General features: G+C 47.3%; 1 protein-coding gene across 4 annotated transcripts in view; it reads right to left on the bottom strand.

Annotated features, from left to right (window-relative positions):
* Positions 1 to 21,424, bottom strand: part of CCDC93 (coiled-coil domain containing 93) — a 92,834-nt gene that overhangs the window by 8,503 nt on the left and 62,907 nt on the right. For all 4 annotated transcript variants that reach the window (XM_043576598.1, XM_043576596.1, XM_043576597.1 and 1 more), the window contains 10 exons: positions 20,440 to 20,502; positions 16,864 to 16,937; positions 15,317 to 15,398; positions 14,809 to 14,880; positions 13,225 to 13,278; positions 11,779 to 11,841; positions 8,977 to 9,085; positions 5,192 to 5,274; positions 2,473 to 2,510; positions 978 to 1,062 (listed from right to left, as the gene is read on the bottom strand). In XM_043576598.1, coding sequence (XP_043432533.1) covers positions 978 to 1,062; positions 2,473 to 2,510; positions 5,192 to 5,274; positions 8,977 to 9,085; positions 11,779 to 11,841; positions 13,225 to 13,278; positions 14,809 to 14,880; positions 15,317 to 15,398; positions 16,864 to 16,937; positions 20,440 to 20,502 — 723 coding nt within the window. The remainder of the gene's footprint in view (positions 1 to 977; positions 1,063 to 2,472; positions 2,511 to 5,191; positions 5,275 to 8,976; positions 9,086 to 11,778; positions 11,842 to 13,224; positions 13,279 to 14,808; positions 14,881 to 15,316; positions 15,399 to 16,863; positions 16,938 to 20,439; positions 20,503 to 21,424) is intronic.

Genomic DNA, 21,424 nt, shown 5'->3' with positions numbered 1-21,424 from the left:
CTTAGTTCATCTCTTGTGAGATGAGATTACAGGCAGCTTGAATGTCTGTTTTTTGTGAGTTCTTATGATGACAAGTCCTACCGGTATCCTTTCCTTCATGTGTTTACCTTCTGGCATGGCTCACTGGACCACTCTGCCCCTAGCTCACGAGAGGAGATGACCTAAGTCCCCAGAAGGTTTTACTGCCATGCCTGAGGACCACTCTGGTGTGATCCATTTTTTAAGTGGACCAAAAGTAAGAGATTTGGAACTATTAGTTAGGATTCATCTGGTTATCACAGTAGAAAACTGTAACTACATCTGGTTTCCAGAGAGTCATCAAATCTTCCTTATTACTATCAAAATGGCCCAAGTGCACAGCCACAAAGTGATGAAAACCCCATACTGGCCCCAGGCTGAATGATTCTCTGTAACTATCTCTAGAACTCCCACAACACCTATCAATTCCTCTTCTCTCTTCTGATTTCTGAGGCATAATATCCTCTCACTTTAGAATTCAGTTTGACAATTATATGCATTTTTTATAGAGGACTTCTGAAAACTAAAATGCTCTCAAGATCCTAAGAAATTAATCTCTAATGGTAGAATCTCAGGCCAAAGATCCAGTGAAGAAGAGATTCTGGGTAAGAGAGGAAGCCTACTGGTGAAAGTGGGTTTCCTCATCTATAAAATGGGGGTAACACTACTTGCTTAAGAAGGCTTTTAGGAGGAATAGCACCATGCTTAGCTCACAGTGGGTATTCAGTCCACAGGAGCCACTCTTAGGAGCTGCCTTGGAACACCAGCTGCCTTTGGAGCTGGCCCTGCCCACTGCAGGGTCAGACGTATGGTGGGAACCCACCCTGTAGACACTGAAGATGTGTCTTCAGGATCGGGAGCACATCCCCAGGTCAACCACAAGAGGCCTGCTCTTCCCAGGGCCTTCTCTAAAACCAGTATGAAATCCAGGTTGTATTATAGGAAAAAAGCCATCTGACCTTCATTCTACTTTGCTTAATTCCTTCTACGATCTGTTCCATCTGACGTAAAAACTGGTCCCGGGTAGCAGGGGAGGCCATGGCTCTGAAAGAAAAATCAGCGGAGTTACGACTCGCACACAGGATGCTGAGGAAGGGGGCGGTGTCAGGGAGTCCTCCCCATACCCAGATGATGCCCTAAGAGGCACCCAGGTCCCCAGCAGTTAAAGATTCTAAACTCCGAGGAAGGCACAAAAATTAGCTTCATCTCTTAACTGAATATTAATCTTTTTTGTCACTTTCTCTACAATTTTCTTAAGTGATAATGTATTTTCTTAAAGTAAAACAATATATCATTAAAATCAACAAAAACTTTTTTTTTTTTCCCCAACAAAAACTTTTTTTACTTTGACAATGACATGCACTGCCTAGGAAATGGATTCCATTTTGTTTTTAGAAATCTGGGGATTTGCAGGCACTGCTCCAGACTGGCAGACATATTCTGAGATCTTCCTAAAACTGGGGTTGGGAAACCTGGTCCTTTTTCTAAAAGCAGCAGCTAAACCAGTGGCTTTCCTGGTGTCCTTCACTTCCTGTTGTGCACTGGGAATGGCACCAGAAGGGTCAGAGCACACAGACGCAAGGATTGAGAATTTTTCCAAAGGATGGGCTGACAGAGCAGAGCTCATCACAAACACACTCCAACACTGCAGCCTCTCCCAATTATCAGGAAATGATGATGAAGGCGCCATTTTTAGAAATGCCACAGGGTTATAACTCGCTAATTGAAGCTGAATCTTACCACCGAACTGTGGGGTTTTTTTTTTTTTTTTGATTTGTTTTTAATTAGAAATGAAGCTTAAAATCTAGAGTTGGTAATTCATTAAGATCTTAGTCACTGGTCACCTGCCAGGGGATAAGAGAGGTTTGTGCTGGAAGCAAAGGAAGGGTGCTTACAGACAGCAAGCACTGGGGCTACCATTGGGCATGCTTAAGCGCTGGTATGACTTGGGTACAGGGAGGCCTTGCCACACAGTTTTTGGAGAAAAAAATTCTTATCTGAATAAAGTGGTTTAGAAGATGCACATTGACTTAAAAACAAAATCTATCATAAGGTTTTAAAAATCTTTTTAAAAAATCAGATTAGTTCATTATGTAAATCTTAAAGCATCTCTACGTGCCCCAGAACAAATGGTATCGATCTAATCTTACCAAGACAAAAGTGACATACAAAGAGATTATGGTAGTGAGGCGGTCAAGTTACTTGCAAGTTAACTTTTTCCAAACCAAGATATTCCTTGGTGTCTTTCAAACTCACTCTAACATCACCGTAGTTCTGCAAGAACGCAGAGACCACGTGAGCTGAGACACGCCTGGACTTGGCAGGAGGGAGAAAGTGTAAAAGCCACATGTCTAGCACGGTCTTAGTCACACCCCTGTGAAATCGAAGGTGAGAGGAGTACAAAGTGCAGGGGGCACCAAGGTCGTGATGGGAAGGAGGGGGGCCGGTACTTACTGGGAGAAGTTCTCATGAATTGAGTTCAGCAGGCTAATCTGAGGAAGAAAGCGGGGCGGGGGGGGGGGGACTGTAAGCAAAAGGTTGAAAGACCCTGCACCGCCCCCACCACCACACGCGGTTTTGTCTCTGGACACTGCTGCTGAGAGGAACACACCTTGTTTCCGGAAATAAAAGGACATGAGAGGGGCGCCTGAGTGGCTCAGTCGGTTAGGCGTCCGACTTCAGCTCAGGTCATGATCTCCCAGTTCGTGGGTTCGAGCCCCATGTCGGGCTCTGTGCTGACAGCTCGGAGCCTGGTGCCTGCTTCGGAGTCTGTGTCTCCCTCTCTCTCTGCCCCTCCCCCACTCATACTTTGTCTCTCTCTCAAAAAATTAAAAAAAAAAAAAAAAAAAGGACATGAGAAAAAGAGCAACACGGTCTCAAGCCCCCCAGTTTTTCCCAGAGCATCTACCTTCCGACAGCCCAGGACTCCGGGAATGCAGGAAGACAGGCCACAGAAGGGCCTAAACTCCAACTAAGAAGACACTAAGCTAACATGAGGGCTCTTCGGGCAGCTACCGCCACAGTCCTTGCTCTCTTGCCAAACACTGTACTTTATTTTCAGGGCTACCAGCTTGGCGGAGGGTCAGTCAGGGTGCACAACGAGGACATGCCCATTCTGCTGCTCCCCAATGCGGCCAGGTGCTGGGCGGTTCTGAGAGTCTCTGTGGGAATCCATCATTCAAGGCCCCCTTCCCGTGGAGAACACCTTAGCCCACACGCACAGGACCCTCTCTCTGCCCCAATACTGCAGTCCAGGGCAAGGCTCTGAGCTCGGGGTCTAGAACCCTAGATCTTCTTTCTGGCTGTGTTATTAACTCAACTTGTGATTTATTGTACTTGGACTTCAGTTAGTAACACGGAAATGATATTCCTGTCCCTGCGACTCCCCAGGGATGTTTGAAAGCTAAAATAGCACAGGCCTTAATGGATTTGGAATAAAAGGCACAATTTAACCAAATGCAAAGTTCTATGTGAATATGGCTTGGAATTAAAAGCTTACAGCTGCCGCATACTCCTAGTTTTTAAAAGAATGGACCAGGGGCACCTGGGTGGCTCAGTTGGGTGAGGGTCTGACTTCAGCTCAGGTCATGATCTCACGGTTCGTGAGTTCAAGCTCCGTATCAGGCTTGCTACTGTCAGTATGGAGCCTACTTCAGATCCTCTGTCTCCCTCTCTCTCTGCACCTCTCCCACTCATGCTCCCTCTCTCAAAATTAAACATGAAAAAAAAAAAAAAAACCCAAAGAACAGACCAACTTTAAACACTGCTGTTGAAGGAAGGTGATGGGCTTTCTAAGAAGGCTCTGGCCTGCCCCTAAGTTCGTTGGCAAGTCTTTCCCACACTAGGTAGAAAGACCCCAAGGCCAAGGTGTGTGGCAGAACTATCTCCCGGGTCTGATGTAAAACCCATCAAATGCACTCCACTCGTACAGTCAAGCATTTCTCAAATGCCTGTTATGTGCCCATCACTATGTACGACCCCCGGACAGAGAAAAAGTGAACTCAATGCCCCTCCCTCAAGAAGCGTCCTCTAGGAAGAGAGAGATTGATCTGGTTTGATTGACAACAGCCAATGAAGGTGGCACTAATTACACATGCCTCCATCCGGGGACAGGAAAAAGACGCAGCTGCAGTATGGCTCTTATTAAAGAGGCAAGGCAGCTTGCAAGGTGACAATGAAATGGAAAAAAGTTCTGTTGACCTCGAGGTGAGGCGGTAGGTGGGAACTAACATGCACTGGGACCCACCAGATGTAAGAACTTCACAGTCATTTCCTGTTTTGTCTCCAACACGATCATATGAAGTGGGCGGCATGGCCCTCTTTATGGGTGAGGAAAATAAGGCCAGACTAAAACGCAAATCTGTTCGACTGGAAAGCATGTGTTCTTTCTGCTCCACTGTGCTGCCACCGCGAAGACCACATTGTTCCTTTTTTTTTTTTTTTTTTTTTAAACATAGCTGCACACCCTGCTCTAATCACTTGTCCACTGTGAGGGAGCCCTGAATCCTGAGTGTCAGAGTAATGCGGAGGGGGTGTCTGTGCCCATGGCGAGCCTTTTCACTCCTGTTGGCCCCTGATGATTAAAAAGTTAGATTCCTCGTGTATACTGTAATAAGCCCATCATCCCCATTTTATTTAGCTGATTCTTTTATCTAGCTTTCTTTTTTTTTTTGAAAAAAAAATTTGTTTTTAATGTTTATTTTTGAAAGAGAGAGACACAGAGCATACGTGGAGGAGGGGCAAAGGGAGAGAGGGAGACACAGAATCCCAAGCAGCCTCCAGGCTCTGGGTTGTCAGCACAGAGCCTGATGCAGGGCTCGAACCCACAAACTGTGACATCATGACCTGAGCCAAAGTCCGACGCTTAACCGACTGAGCCACTCAGGCGCCCCCTTTCCTTCCTTTAAAACTCAAATAAAAGTCTCACCGACCCAGGCCCCCTCCATGTGAACCCCGTTTCTCACAGGGCACGACAAAACAGCTCGAGCAGTCCCAGGTTGGCACAGGCCACAGGAGCAGCAAGGTGTCTGTTACTAACTTTGTAACCCAGCACTGGGCATGCGGTGCGTGCCCCTTCTGCTCACACTGACTGCATCCTTCAAACTTCCTGGGGTCGACAGCCCTGGTCTTTGCTCATCTGATTAAGTTACTTTCTTTTTATACAGATTCTTACCTCTTTTTCCAAATAAACTTTTTTATCATCCAGGGTGTTATATAAAGTGAAGAACTGCTTGGTTTCTTTGTGCACAGCCGAAACTGTAGATGCAAAGACATCAGCACACATGTAAGAAAACGGATCAGAACAGCCGTGAGCACCCTCTCCTCCTGGAAGCCCACCCCCAGGACTGCGGCTTTTCAGGGCATCTGTGCGGAAGCCCCAGAGTCGAGCCCGTGCGGAGCCGCTGCAGGCGGATGGTAGCTGGCCGTTGTGACTGGCCCAGCTGGGACGAGGGGCCAGAGGAACCTGTCAGCATGTGGGGTAGGTAGTTTCTCAGGTGAGGGGTCCTGGGGGGATGGTGGCAAGGACGCTTGGTGTGCATGGTGTGGGAGGGCACGCCAGCTCTTCCTGTTTGTGTGGCTTCCTCCCTTCCCACACCCTCAGGAGCAGAAGCCACAGCCTGCTCACTTCTTTAGCCCCATGCTCGGTGCGGGCCCACAGCAGGTCCTCCAGAATACCTACTGGGTGAACGACGTGCCTGACCTAGGGCACAGTACGTGCCAGTAAGAGTGCCTTTTCTGTCCATTTGTGGGCCCATGACTAAGGGGTGGGGAGGTCTTATTTACGAGGCTCCCAACAACCTTTCCTACAAAATTCCTCTGCGTCTCTGCCCACCTCTCCATCTTTACTCTTCCTGATAGAATGACTTAGGAGGCAAGCACCAAATTCCAGGACTAGGAGTGGGCCGTATTCACTAGAGGACGAGGTCACTGGGGAGGATAGTGGGGTGGAGGGGGTGGGGACGGTTCCTGCCCCAGTTCCTCCTCCTGTTCGGTGGCTGGGTGCTTGGGCGGTCCCCCCATGTCACTCTGAGCCTAAATGCCTTCCTCATTGCTCTGAGTTTTGTCTCTAGCAGGAGACAAAATCCCAAGACCTGGATTCACAATCAGCCTTTGGGCCTAAACTGAGCCCTGCAATTTCACCATAGCCAAAGATTCTGATGTCTAAGATTCTGATCAGGTAACTGGCCAGATGACAGCGGGGTCTGGTTTCCCAGTTGTTCCCCGAACACAGGTTCCCTCTGGAGCAGCATGACTGGGGGAGGGGAGAGAGAGGCAGAGCAGGCTGGTGGGCACTTGTGGTTTCCTTGGGCAACTGCCACTAACACTGAAACCAGATTCTTTAAGCCACTCAGCCAACTTTTAACTTTATTACCCAGTGATAGCTGTCTCTCCCCCAAGCTGTGCAACCCAAAGATGGGTGGGGGCTGGTGATATTACCATACATAGCTGGAAACAGAAGTTAATAATCTGATACAAGTATTTTGAGGCAGTAGTTAAAAATGTTTCCAACATAGAAATGTCTAATTTGTACAAAAATCATTACATGAACTACTCAGTATAAAGTAGTATTCCTGCTAAGAGCTTTAGAACAGGGGATTTTAAGCCTGGCTGAAACACAGAATAGCCTGGGGAGCTTTTAAAATCTCCTGACCAGGGGCGCCTGGGTGGCTCAGTCGGTTAAGCGTCCAACTTCGGCTCATGTCATGATCTCGCAGTCTGTGAGTTCGAGCTGTGCTGACAGCTCAGAGCCTGGAGCCTGTTTCAGATTCTGTGTCTCCCTCTCTCTCTGACCCTCCCCCATTCATGCTCTATCTCTCCCTGTCTCAAAAATAAATAAACGTTAAAAAATAAATAAATAAATAAATAAATAAATAAATAAATAAATAAATAAAATCTTCTGACCAATTAAGTGAGATTTTTCTGGAGGCAGGGCCAGGTGATTAGAATGGATAGTCAAAGTTGAAAATCGCTGCCATCAATCAATCAATCAATCAATCAACTTTTAGCTTTGCTGCTCAGGGATGTGCCTGTCACCTTTCCTCTATTCAGATCAGAGACGGGGTTGAGGCTGTGGATATTTGACAATGATAAATACTAATGATGGAAATGATACAGATATTTTGATGCAACTGCTTGGAAATGTTTTTGATGTAAAAATGTCCTATCAAAAGGGCTTTAACAAGTGTCAAATTTACTCTGAAATACACTGATGCAAGGTATTATTGAATATTATTATTGTTCAAAGCTGGAAAGTAGGCAGAGATAGAGAATTAAAGGGGAAAGATTTAACTATGAGTGTTGCTGTCTGCCTCTGACCAGCTGAAGCATGGTTGAGGACCACAGAAAACATCAGGATGGGGGGAGGCGTGAAAAAAAGTGTAACCCTCACTCAAGCAAAGACACTGCTTTGGCTGGGACCAGCATGGATGTTTGAAAGGCCAGGACCCCAAGGTGAAGTCTGAGGTAGGTTTTGGAAGAAGAAATGGTGCCAGCCAAGTGGGAGCTGCAGGACAGTGGCATTGTGGACTTGGGGACCAGCTCAGAGGCCAAAAAGCAGACACCCTCGTGAGAGGGGTGAGACACTGAGGGGCTGCAGGGGAAGCTGGCTGGCAGCTGGCCCACCTCATGCAAGACTCTGACCAGTGCATTTAGGATTCTGAAGATCATCTGACAAGTTACGGGGAGCTGTTGGATATTAGAGCCTTTAAAGTGAGAGTGTAAAATGGTCCAACTTCCGTTTGGGTTAAGACCTGTCACACAAGAGTGCAGACTCTGGGCAGTGCTGAGAAGGTGGCTATGGCAGTGGCTCAGAAGAAACAGACTTGACCGTTTCTTGGAAGCAGAACCAGAAGGTCAGCAGAGTCAGAGACTAAGGGGCTGGGGGTACAGGCTGGCTAGACAGTGATCCCAGTGAGCAGGAGGGGAAATGGGGTAGGGAGGCTGAATTCGGTTCTGTATCTGTTGAGCTGGAAGTATCCAGGGCATATGCATGTCTAGGGACCTAGAAGAAGGGGTCCAGGACCCATTTACAGACTAGATCTGAGTTGGGTCTGACAGAGCTGAGAAGGAGTCCCAGGCACAGGTAACAAGAGGAGTCAAGGCCCAAGATGTATGTCAAAGTGCATGGTGTGTTGAGGGGTAGTGTATGGGCAATGGAAGCCAGAATGTGAACCTAGAGAAGGAAAAGGGGGCCTCCAGGCAGCCACTTAGACTGAGAAGGATCTGGAGATAATATGGAGAGATGCTGTCCTCAGTAGGCCGGCCTGGGGAGCTCCTGAAGACTGGTCAGCAGAGAGAGAAGTGACATGACAGACAGGTGGGTGAGGAACTCAAGGAAGGGTATACAGACCAGCTAGTGGTCGTTCAGCTGAGCTACGACACAAGTCAGAATGGCTATCGCAGTGGGAGAGAGGCAATGACAATTTGAGGGCCACCCTGGACCTGACGAGCTGTGCTCGCTGATTCAGGCTGAGGGACACCCAGTCCTAGATTACTGGGTGAACACAATGCTGTCAAAATCAAGGACCACACAGGCAAGAAAGTTTGTAGAGAAGAACAATGAGTGAGGATTCATCCAGAGATGCTATATTGTGGGGTGCTGATTGTCCCGTGTGAAGCTGGAAAGCGGATGGGGAGCTCAGTGGAGCCAGATGGCTGACCAGGAGGAGGGCGGGTTTGAAACATCATGCTAAGAGCTCAATTAGCTCAATCTGTCCACAGAGAGGGCAGCAGAGGGGGCACAGAGAGGGCAGCAGAGCCCCCAGTGCTGCTCCCGGGGTTAAGGGTCACTCAGCAGTGAGCTTTGTGGAATGAGCGCCCAGTGGGCCTGGTGACGACACGGAGCCCCTTCTGGTGGTGGCTTTCACAGACTGCGCTGTGATGCACACTGCACCATGCTCCCGCAGGACAGGACCCTCGCCTCCTGAGCCTCCCACCACCAGGAGTGTTTGCACCTACTCTGGCGGTAGAGTTCAATAAATCTCTTCTGATACTGTATTAGCTCGGCTCGGCTGGGAACTTCATCAATCTTGCGATGCAAAATCGCTATTTCTCGATTTCTTCGAGCCTAAAGGCAAAAGGGAGGAGGAGACAGTACTATTTGGTAAAAGGTCTTACATGCTCTCTGCCCCCATCTCCTTCTGAGCACAGCCACACACCCGAAAATCTGCTGTGGCCTGAGGCCCCCATCTCAGATTCTGACGGACTCTCCTCCACTTTGCAACACACGGAGGTGTGCGTAGCTATGAACTAGAACCAGAGAAGGCACGATGTTAATGGGTCGGCAAGGAAAATCCTGAGTAGTTAAGGCTTTTGTGGAGAGCCCTCAGCCATCCCTCCAGGCCCCAAAAGTCTCTAGAGTAGTGGATTCCACCACCACCAGGTGCGGAACAGGTACAGAAAGGAAGGCCTCCCAGGTGATGAGGAACTGCCTCCATATGGATTCCAAATTCCTCAGCCTGTTGATAAGCTCCTCCAATACCTTTCTAGAATTTTCTCCCTACCATGGATTCGGGGTACATTAGCCAAACTGGCCGCTGACTGTACCTGGGGAGGCACAGCGGTGCTGTGTGGCTCAGGGAGGGTTTAGGCTCCTGAGGCCTGGCAGGCAGTACCAGTGGGAAGTGGCTGGGTTCCCACACTGCTCCCCACTCCCACTCATGGTCCAGGACTAACAGGCTCTTGGCACTGCCCTTCTTCTGTGCCACCCCATCTCTCCCTGGCCCACCCTGCTCACGACAGCACGTGTGTGTCTCGAAGAACTGGGGGAATACAAACCTCTGGGAGAGAAGCTCACCAGCAGCTCTGGAGACCACGCCCAAAGTCGGGTCTCTGAGGCTCTGGTCAGAGGCAAAAATGTGCTTCTATTGGCCAAGGCTACCCTGCCCTCTGGGTGCTCAGGCTCTGACTCTTATGTCCCCGACCCCTTTCCCCCTTCTCCCCCCCCAGGAATCTTAAGATACAATTATTCACTGTTTTAATACATCTTTAACCTTTCCCTTTCTACTGGCTCCTTCTCACCAGCATTTAGACAGGCTACAGTCCCTCATCCCTCAAAAGCCCTTCCCTAAGCTCTGATCACCTTTCAGCCCTCAGCCTCCTTCTTCTGCAACAATAGCCCACCTTCCCTAGCCTCGCGGTGTCTCTTGTTGCCCCCACGCCCTGTGGTCATCCTCACGGCAGCTGGCTTCTCCAGACTCCCACTGTACTGCTCTCACCAAGGTCACCACAGGCCTCCTCTGGGAGACAGCTCATGGACAACCATCAGCTTCCAGCTTTCTTGATTTCTAGCAAAATTCACTATTCTCTCTGTCGAGCCCCCTGCTCAGCTTCTGCAAGCCCCTGCACTTGCCCATCTGGCTTCCCTCCCTCCTGGGTTCCTCCTTTCCCTCTGCCTGTCCCCACACAGGGTTTGCCCCATTTCCACAGCTTTGGTTATCACCTACACAGCGCCAACATCCAAATCTCCAGCCCAGACTATTCTGAGCATCAGACCTGACATCCAATCATTTCTTGGACATTTCTACTTGGTCGAGTGCCCCAACTTTTAAAGCTCATTAACACTCCTATACACGCACGCCCTGAAGCCTATTCCTTTTGTTAATGCTTTCACTCAGTGAATAACACAAGTATCCACCCTACAGCCTGAGTCAGAAATTCAAGTACCATCCATGACTCCTCTGTTTCTCTGACCCAATTGATGCTAGGTCCTATAAGATACAGCTCCTCAGTCTCTCCTGTGCCAGGTCATTTCTGCCCATCCCCATGGCCCCTGCTCTGGCTCAGCTCCTCAGCAGGACTATGGTAGCTTCCCTTTAGCCAGTTTGAAGCTGCCCACAATAGGAAGTTTGCATATAAACACCCTCGTACTTTGATGTATATGCACATATCTTGGTTCTCAAACAGCCAGCCAGCTCCCAGAAGACTGGGACCTGGCATCCCATTTACTATTCCTGGGACCTAAGGCAACCCTGAATATACTGTAAGCACACAGCCACAAATTTTCAAGTATGCAGCTGTGTTTTCCTGATTTTATTTAATTCTGTTTCTTTAAAGATTAGCAGTGTCCTTGTATCAAGGATGAATTTGACATATCCAAATTTCACCAAATAGCTCAGCAAAAGAAGCAACAGCCAGAGACAGGAGAAATGAGGGCTCACCAGCCCCAGCAGCCCTTTGGCCATTCCCATCAGAGCCTGGCTTTCTCTTCCCAGAGAACAGGAAGTAGGCCCAAGCCAAAGTACAACACAAGTTATGTCTTGGCTTCTGAGCTTCCGTGAGTCAGATCCTGGCAATGTAAGGGATTTTACCAAGCAATTTTGACATTATGTCCATTTATCTTTGGGACCAACTCTAAAACCTACTTCCCCCATATTTAATGGCTTTCTTACACACCTCCAAGGTTATCAAACAAGACAGCCAAAGTGGGCGCTGTACGAGAGCACTAGAACTTGAATGCTGGCTCTGGCACTCACCAGCTGCTTGACTCTGGACAAGCGCAGAACGGATCTGAGTCAGCTTCTTCATACAGAAAATGGGGCTAAAACCTACTCTCCACCCCGGGTCAGGATCAATCAACATGAAGGAAAGTAACATACCGAAGTGAGGTGTTATTGTTATCTTAAACCACGTAGTTACCCTCCAGAAGGCAGCCTCAGTACCAACCTCGTTTTTAGATACTGACAATTCCTAGTTCTGCTACAGGACATTCATACCTAGTTAGGTATATTTATCTATCTTGTTGTTCGTGCTTTCACTTACCTGTAGTAAACGGATCTTGTAAAGTTTCTCTTTCTCCATATTATACCGTTTGTCTAGGTCTTCCTAAAAATTGGAAAAGGACACAACCATCTAAGAGCAGGAAACTTTGATTCTTCAATGAAGTCTTTTGAAAGTGAAATTTTTTTTTTTTTTTTTTTTTTTTTAGAGAGAGCGTGAGTAGGGGAAGGGGCAGAGGGGGAGAGAGAGGGAGAGAGACAGACAGAATCTTCAGCAGATCCACACTCAGTGCAGACCTTGATGCTGGGCTCGATCCCATGAGTCAGGTTAGGATCATGACCTGAGCCAAAATTAAGAGTCAGACGTCCAACAAAACCACCCAGATACCCCAGAAATTGAATATTTTTGTCACATCTTTCCATTCTGAGGCCCCAAATGTCTTTTCTCCAATGGCTGAGTTTAGGGTCTGGGTCCCTGTGTTATGTAAGACCCTTGAGACTCTTTCACATCACTTTATTACAATTCTTCCTTCTTCTGGGGTCTAGGTGAAATCTAGTGTTCTTAAGTGGAATATCCCCCAAATTTATGCCTGCCACCAAAATCTACAATGATAAGGAAGTAATTATTAAAGAATCTCTTGTTCTAGGTATCTGCGTTTACAGTGACGCTAGATTTGCTTTCTACGTTTCTACTTAGAGCTACACTATCCAACATGAGAGCCACTAGCTACATGTGGCTGTTTAAATTTACTTTAACTGAAATTTTAAAAATATTCAGTTTCTCAATTACGACAGCCACGCTTCCAGTGCTCAGGGGCCACACAAGGAGCTAGTGGCTGTCAGAGTGAACAGTGTGGACACAGAACACTGTCATCACTGCACAGCATTCTTTTGGGCAGCACTGAATTACAAGAAACTGGTTTAACTGGTTTAACAACCTGTGGGCCAAATTCACCTCTCTGCCTATTTTTGTAAATAAAGTTTTATAGGAACAAAGCCATGTCCTTTCATTTACATACGGACCGTGGCTTCGGATGGCTTCGGGTAGCGGAGTTGGCACACAAAGCTGAAGCTATTTCCTGTTGGGTCCCTTAGGGTGTGCTGACCTTGGAATGTAGTACCATAGGGACAGTTTCCTCGCTCTGCATCACCCCCACCCCTCCGAGCCTGTGGGTTGGGACCAGCAGGTGTGGCCAGGGCAGGCCTCTCGCCTTCTCAGCTGGGATACCAGAGCAAACACAGATCGCCTGAACAAAGGCTGGGAGAAAACCCCCCAGAATGGCGGCCTTCAGGGCGATCACTGGTTAGACCCTGCTTCCGTCTGAGGGGCCAGGTGTGTGAAATGGGGCAATGCCCCTGAGAGCCCACACACGAAGACGTGGTCATAGTGAAAATTAAAGCAGGTGTGAAAACTGTCAGGGGAAGGTACAACGCTGGCGGCCACTCCCAGGGAGGGCAATGGCAGTCCTGAGATTGGGTACGTACTTACATTATGAGTCATCACAGGGGTTAGGGCACCATGTGGATCTCCAGAAGACAGGGTCTGAAATGATGAAAAGTAATGAACATCCTTCCTGAGTAAGGGGTATGGGATAGAAGCTGAGGGTCTGGATGTAGGAAGGGGTGGGGGACAGCTCATGGACCATGTCTACGGGCCCCAGATTTTAAATTGTTCTTACATGTGTGTCACAACAAACAAACTGCAACTGTCTTTGAATGTAATAATCCCTCCAACAAGATGTGATTGCTAAGAAGAGAAATATGATCTTGAAAGTCTGATTTATGCAAACTCAGTGGCTGAGCTGATGATTTGAGCCTCAAAGTTTTAGAAAAACCAGAGAGGCTGGCTGTGTGACGAAGGTTCCAGAACACTGCTGTACTGCACGGCCAGATTCTGCTACTCTCCCGTGCCAGTCCCATCCTGCCAGCATGGAGACACCTCCAAGATATACATCCTGCACAGCCAGGAGCACAGTCCCTGAGCTAGGGTACATGGACTGATGCTGGGTGGCTTGAACCAGCCTCTTCCCCTCCTTGAACTTTGAGCTGCCTGAACTGGATCTAAAGGGAGAGGGTGCAGTCAATGGGCTCTGAGACAACCAGCTCCTGTATCTTGCATCGTAAGCACTTGGGGCCTCAGGGGAAGAGCTTAGAATGAAGTGTGACAAGGAAAAACAAAACCAGTAATCCCTAGTCTTACTTGGTGAGAGACACAAACTTTTTTTCTGGCCTGTGTTTTCACTTAAAAAAAAATTATTTTTTAAGTTTATTTATTTATTTTCTTTATTTTTGAGAGAGACTGAGAGCGAGCAGGGGAGGGGCAGAGAGAGAGGAAGACAGAATCCCAAGCAGGCTCCACGCTGACAACACAGAGGCCGATGTGGGGCTCGAACTCACAAACTGTGAGATCTTGACCTGAGCCAACATTAAGAGTCAGACGCTTAACCAACTGAACCACCCAGCTGCTCCTAACTTAACTTTCAGCGGAAATTCCCACTGGCTCCCCAGAAGAGCAAGTCCTGTATCCTGAGAGCCAGCCACATCCAAACAAACATCACAGAATCCAGAATTAAAACGTCAACTGCAGAAACATCAATGAGTTTCAAGAAGAGCAAGTCCTGTGTCCTGAGAGCCAGCTGGTGACATCCAGCAATGCTCCAGTCATGCCGGAGCTCTAACACTATGCCTCGTTCCTTGCTTACTGCTGCCTTTTAGGGGCAGGGCATGTCCCCAGGCAGCAGCGGAGGATGAAGTGAGTAAATTGGAACAAAATTCAGAGAACAGGTTGCTCTTTGAAGAAGGTTCCTAGAAACACCCCTTCCCTAAGTGGAGGGGGAGGCCAGACCAGAGGGTAAATGAGAGGGATGGAAATCTAAGGAGAGGGATGGAAATCTAAGAAAATTCTGTGATGAAAACAGTGGAGAAGCATGTGTTCAGAGGACCAGGTTGAGGGAAACTGGTCAGTCCTTTTTAGTATCAGACTTTTTTCCAGTCAGTCCTCCAGAAATCCTCCTGCTGATAAGTCACAACAGCACCTAACAGTCTTCAGGACTCCCTCCGAGCCTGTATTTACCTTTTCATCTCCAGCTGGCACTCTCTCGGCTTTCAGGTTTTCGATTTCCTGCTGCAGCCGCGTCATCTCCTCCTTTAAAGGCGATATGAACATTTACAAAATGCAGACAAGCTGGCGAATGGACTTGTGCCCGCACCGCCCCTCTAGTGACCACCAGGAGTGAGGGCTTATCACAGGACCCCCAGACATCCCAGGTTCATGTGATGTTATTCTTTCACACTTTATAAGACTTCTAAATATACATATAAATTAGAACACAGTGTTTGTTAGGCTGTGCTCTCAGTTTGGGGGTTTGACACACACAGTGACCGATGTGACTCACTTCCAGTCTCCTCAGGGTGGCGGGTACCCACCATAGGGCCCCGTTCATCTTACACAACTGACACAGAACTGCTCCATGAATCTACGTTTTCGACTGCACTGGAGTCGGATGCCACAACAGCACAAGGGGTGGTGACATTTCACAAGAGTCCTGGTTCAAGATCTGCTCACATCAAGCAACACTTACTCGACAATGTGCTTTAAACTCCTGTTCCTGACTTTTCAGGTTTTCATTCATGGCTACAAGTGCTCTCAGGTTCTGCAGGATGCTGAAGAGAAAAGACCAAACAATGACATATGGAAAGCTATTATGATTTTATGAATCACACCTAAAACCAAGTCCCCAGCTAAAGAGAAACTCCCTTTTAAATTTCCTTTGTCTCTCTCCAGAGTGTCTAATGGGTTCTCCACAAATGATAATGACTCCCATTTAACTGACATTATCATTCATTTATATACTCAAGTCCATCAGGCCACATCCAAACAAACATCACAGAATCCAGAATTAAAATGTCAACTGCAGGAACATCAATGAGTTTCAAGAATACTGCATCTACTTGTACCAATTACTCAACAGTATTCAGAGCATAGACGGCATCACACAGTTTTTAATTTCCACGAAAAGGAGACAAATTACTTACGGTCATTAGAAGAATTAATTTGAAAATAAAAATGTCAAGTATCTGACAATACTTTGCTCCATATCATGAAAGAAGCGTTGCTAATTATAAAGCCAAGTAATCTGTGCCTTCTTTGCTAAAAATGTACTTCAAATCTGGGACTGCTCAATCTGTGCCTGAAGCTTTTTATGATTTACAGTATCATTCAGGGAGATTTTACCTGGCACCTAAACACTTTGGTGCCAAAAAAATCAAATGTCAGTGTGTCTTACACTTTATTTAAGTTGTTTAAAGACAATTAAAAAAAACTAATAAAAATGAAGGAAAAAAACCAGCATCTATTCTTTGAGTAAAAAAAAAAAAAAAAAAAAAAAAAAGACTGCACCTTGAATCCCAAGGATGCAGGGCTGGAATGCTGCCAGTAAAAAACTGGTAACAAGGGTTGACTCCAAGGAGAAGAACTGGGTGGCTGGGGACACGGGTGAGAGGGAGACTTTCACCACATGCCTTTTTGTTCTGTGAACGGATTATTTGGTTTTTAAAACCAGAAAAACAAAGGTGGGCTTGGTTGGCTCAGTCGGTTGAGCATCCAGCTCTTGATTTCAGCTCAGGTCATGATCCCAGGGTCCTGGGATCGAGCCCCAGGTAGGGTTCTGTGCTGAGTGTGAAGCCGGCTTAAGATTCTCTCTCCCCCACCACCGCCCCCCTCCCCGCCCATCTCTCCCGCTTGCACATGTTCTCTCTCTGAAATAAAAAACTATATGAAAATTTAAAAAACAGAAAAACAAAAAAGCAAAAGCAAAACGAAAAGTGTGTTGCTTCTGCTCCCAACAGGAATTAGGAGAACGAGGTGGCCAACTCAGTGCGGCCCAAGCCTCTCAGCTCGTGCTGGAGCAATGGGGAGTCACCACATTCTGCATGGGGCATGTGAACCGAACCGACCCGCATGGGGCCAGACCCTCAGCTCCTCAGTCCTGTGTTCAAACAAAATAAGCCACCAGGCACTGTGGCAGAGTCAGTTTCTTCAAAGGGAACACCAGGGAAAAGGGAAAGTAAACACCAGGCAGAGTCACTTTCTTCAAAGGGAAAGTAAACACACGCGGAAACGTCTTACTTTGGATCAGCTTTCGATTCTATCTTCTCTAGGGCTGCTTGCTCCTTGTCCAGTCTCTCACTGTAGCTCTTCAACTGTGAGACAGAAAAGAGGTGTGGCTGCTAGACACTTGGGGGGACAGGAGAGTGAGCGCGTGCATCCTCCCCCCCCTCCCCCGGCTCACATCTGTGCCCCACTTCTGACAGCTGGCCAAGCCCAGTGGACCCAGATGTACACCGAGAAAACAGGTGCACAAGAGAAACAGGACGGGGGTGGAGAGGATAACATGGTCAAAACCAGACCCATTGGGACACATTCTGTTGGTGAAGGAAATCTTGGCAATAACTTTAACTCACAGCAGCACACGGATGGAAAGCCAGAGTAAGGCCGACGGCAGGTGCCTTTCGGTAGGTCAGTATGAAGAGGGAAGTAAAATAGGCTATGAGAGACAGACCTGGCTTCAATTCCACAACACCAATGTCATGGCTACCAGCAGGGGTAGGGTTAAATCTATCTTCTTGAGTAATTTCACTTTCTTTTTCTGAGTCAGAGTGAGGATTTAAAAAAAGAAATTTTAAAGAAACTCAGATTTCCATTTATGAGGTCTACACGTATACAATAGAATACAAAGGTGCTAAAAAGAGTAAGAAAAAAGCATCTCTTTTAGGACGACCTCTAGCATCTACTGTTAGTTGGAAGAAAATGATGTACAAAACGTTGATTCCCATGTGTTTTCAATGTGTATAAAGGAATGTATATATCGAATGTGTACATATATAAAAGGACATACGCATGAAGTATTTGTAAAAAGATTCACAAGAAACTGGTGATCCTCTGGAGAGGGTAACTATATGGCTGGGTTACAGTGATACAACTATTTTACTTTTTGAATTTTGAACTGTGTGAATGTGTTACCTACTCAAAAAAACAAGATAAAAAGTTCTAAGGGTACTAGTTGAAAATGGAAGACCAAGCACAAGTTGCAACAAGCCCTTCTTGCCAGAGTCCTAAGAAAAAACAGACGATTATGTTTAAACATGGGAGCAGGTACTGCAGGGACAAGAAGACGGCTGCCGGAAAGGCGGGGCTGAGGAGGCCCGCTGGGTGGGATCAGCAGACACAGGAAGGATGGTCTGCAGGGCTGGCATCGCAGTAGGAGAGCCAGCTGCGCTAAGCAGTGAAGCCTGGCTCCCCTAACGATGAGCTGGAGCTCAAGCCTCAGAGGCAGGCGGGCTCCCAGAATCCGTAATGCCCAGGAGAAAGGTGGAGTGCCCCCCCAAATCACATACTACCGGCTGATCTCACCCAGCAGTAGGACCCACCCTTCTAGAACAATCACGGAAAGCAAAGCAGGCTGCATAAAATGGATACAGAATCCACACAGCCGGTAATAGGAAGTTTCAGAACCAAAGATAAGCATACCACCAAGAACTACCCAACATGCAAGACAGAACCACAAATGAGAAAAATAAAACTGAACAAATCAGTTTTGATCTGAAGAAACTGTTTATAGATCAAGAAAAACTTTCGACATGATGGATGCCCTTAGAGAGGTGGGAGAGAATACCGCACATACTACAAAGAAGAAACCTCACACGTAGGAAATTAAAGCTGCGACTGCTGAAATTAAAACATGGACAGGCCAGAACCCGGCGGCCTGGTGATGCAGGAGCACGTAGCCTCCCCACAGGTGTCATGGGCTGTCGTCTGTCCTTGACCTTCCCCACCCTCTCTCCTTTACTAAATTTACTGGAAAGACAGGTCTCCCCTGGTTTTCAGTGCCACCAGGTTATCCTGGAAGGGCAGGTTTTGCTGAAAAGGTGAGAGGGGTCCGAATGCTCGTTTTGCCCAATCCTTGACTTGAACAGATAAGGAGGCAGAGGCCCAAAGGTGAAGTTCACTGCTTGCTCAGGGGTCTGGTCTTCAGGACTCTGACCAGCCAGGCTTCTTCAGAAGTTGCTGAATGCTAGGTTTTATACGTTTTCCCATTTTCCTAGACGGGACTTAGTTTGACCGCCCCACGAGAGAGCGAGCTCTCAGCAAGGTCTTTGGTGTCCGACAGCCAGCACTGGAATCCCGGCACCCTTGGTGTAGCTGTAAAGTCCCCAGCTGCACGACGGGGATGAAAACAGTGCTGCTAGTGTTGTTACAGACAGTCCACGGACTGATACAGGTGAGGGGTCCAGAGCACAGCCAGCACATCCTGACGGTGGCCACTATTATTACCTGAGGATAAGAGGCGATCTCCTATCACTGACTTAAATCACTTCCTCTACCTCCCAGCACACGGAGCTCAGCAAATACCTGATTTAGTGTTTAGTACAAAGAAATGCCTTTAGAGCCACTTGGGATTTATACCCTAAGACATACAAGAGTTTTAGGAAATTGATATCAAGATGCTTTGCCTTTAATCTCTCCCAGATGGTTATACAAAAACTGATCCATGACTTGGCAAACTTCATGCCAGAGACTCTGTGGCAGTAACATTTAGACAGCAGCAGGGGCTCTGCCCTAGGAGTCTGCCATCCAGCCCATAGGAAGGTAGTCACAGAGCAGTGTGAAGAAAGCACATCTGTCCAAATGCGACACAGGCTTCTCTGGGAAGCATGACAAAAAACCTCATTCTGCCGTTCTTTTGCCTGCCCTTTTCAAACGTTCTGACAATAACTGAAAAGACTGGCCCAGGTCAGAAGTAAAAAGTTTTGTCAGATTGACAGCAAGGCAGTGAGCTGAGTGCTACATATAGCTATAGAAATAAGAATTTGAAACGGGCACGTTTCGTGTGAAATTACAAAAAAGGGAGGGGGGGGTACTGCCTTAGTGTCAGAGAGGTTGTTAAAACCAGTCCTGCTTCCATGTGGTTGGGAAAGTACCAGGTGGGGCCCCTGTAGGAGGCCCCTGTAGAGTGTGGCTATCGCTCGAGCACCAAAATCACCATGAGGAGAGCTTTTCCGATCCAGAGGAGGATAGCTCTCTATGGAAACATGAGGGACAGAAATATGTAAACTCCTCTCATGACAGGGCTGGCATCAGAAGCGTTTGTTTTCCTGACCTGGTCTCCCAGGCCATCACAAGTAGTAGGTGAGCCACACTGTAAACGCCCATGTGAGATGGCAGACTCCAAACCTGGGGTAGAAAACGCATCATGTGCTTCGAAATATACCCACCGCCCCCCTGCCCCCGCATTCGGCCCGGAAGATATACAGCAATGCTGAACAACAAATTACAGCCTTCTGTAGTTCTCTCATCTTATGAAAAGAAGCCTTCTCGTTCTTAAGGAATTCAGTACTTTGAAGCTATTCTACAATCTGTGGGCTTGTAGAGGAGCCGGGTCCACTTACTGGGCATGGCCCCCCCAAATTCTACGTGGCCTGTGCCCTGCTGACTGGGCTGGCCTTCCTCGGGAAGCCTTTCCCGATGCTTCACGGCCCGCGACGGTGTGGATAAACTGGCTGCAGGGGTCATACTGTGAGCTGGTCCCATGTCCCCAGACGGCCCTGAGCCCTGAGAAGTGGACAGTGATGCCTCCCCACAGACTGATGATACAGGCATTCCATTAGGGGTGCAGGCCAAAAGCGGCTCTGCAGATCTACTCACCTCTGTCAGAGTTTTCTTGGTTTCATCATATCTGGCTTGTAGGCTGGTGTGACTTGCCTGCAGCTATAAAACAAAGAGGAGATACCTGATCTCATTCGATCCTTACAGCAGCACAGCTATGGGCGGATCCCCGTCTCACACACGGGAAAATGGAAACTCAGAAGACACTTAAACCGAGCGAATGTGGGAATTTTAGAATGGCTGTCAACAAGTGAAGAAAAAAATTCATATAATTAGCACCAACTACATGTCAGGTGATACGCTAGATATTCTGCGTAAGTTCTATCATTGAATCCTTAAATTCAACGGAAGAAGACATTATTCTTACTTTATTTTTTTAATGTTTACTTATTTATTTTGAGAGGGCAGAGAGAGAGACACAGACAGACAGAGAGGGAAAGACGGAGAGAGAATCCCAAGCAAGCTCTGTGCTGTCAGTGCAGAGCCTGGCAAGGGGCTTGATCTAAGGAACTGTGAAATAACGACCCGAGCCTAAATCAAGAGTTGGAGGCTTAACCAACAGAGCCACCCAGGCGCTCTGACATTATTCTTATTTTACAGATGAGGAAATAAAGGCTCAGAGGGGTTAAGTTACTTGATGGCAAGTTTCACAGCTATTAACTGATAAAGCCAGGATTCAAATTCAGGTCTGATGTTTCTGTTTGTCTACACTCAGTTTGGTTAACCAGCCAGCATGCCCATTCACAGAATACAAACTGCATTTCAGCACTCAGGATTCTAGCACAGACTATGACAGGCCGGCAAACAATCTCAGATAGAAGAAAGAATTCAGAACTTCCAACGCTAAGAGAAAGAAAATGAATTACCTTTACTGTTCAAAGTTACATAATTGTAAACGTACATCTGCAAAATGTCATGTCGCTTTTCCTTACTAAAAGGTATATCCTTGTGCTGTCTGTGAACTTTCAGAAATCTGAAAACGTTCACCGAAACCCCAGAGCGTTTGTACATTTCCACTCTGAAA

This window comes from Prionailurus bengalensis, chromosome C1 (assembly GCF_016509475.1).
Source record: "Prionailurus bengalensis isolate Pbe53 chromosome C1, Fcat_Pben_1.1_paternal_pri, whole genome shotgun sequence".
Lineage (NCBI taxonomy): Eukaryota > Metazoa > Chordata > Mammalia > Carnivora > Felidae > Prionailurus > Prionailurus bengalensis.
Note: the sequence above shows the minus strand (reverse complement) of the source record. Positions and strands in the feature narration are given on the sequence as shown.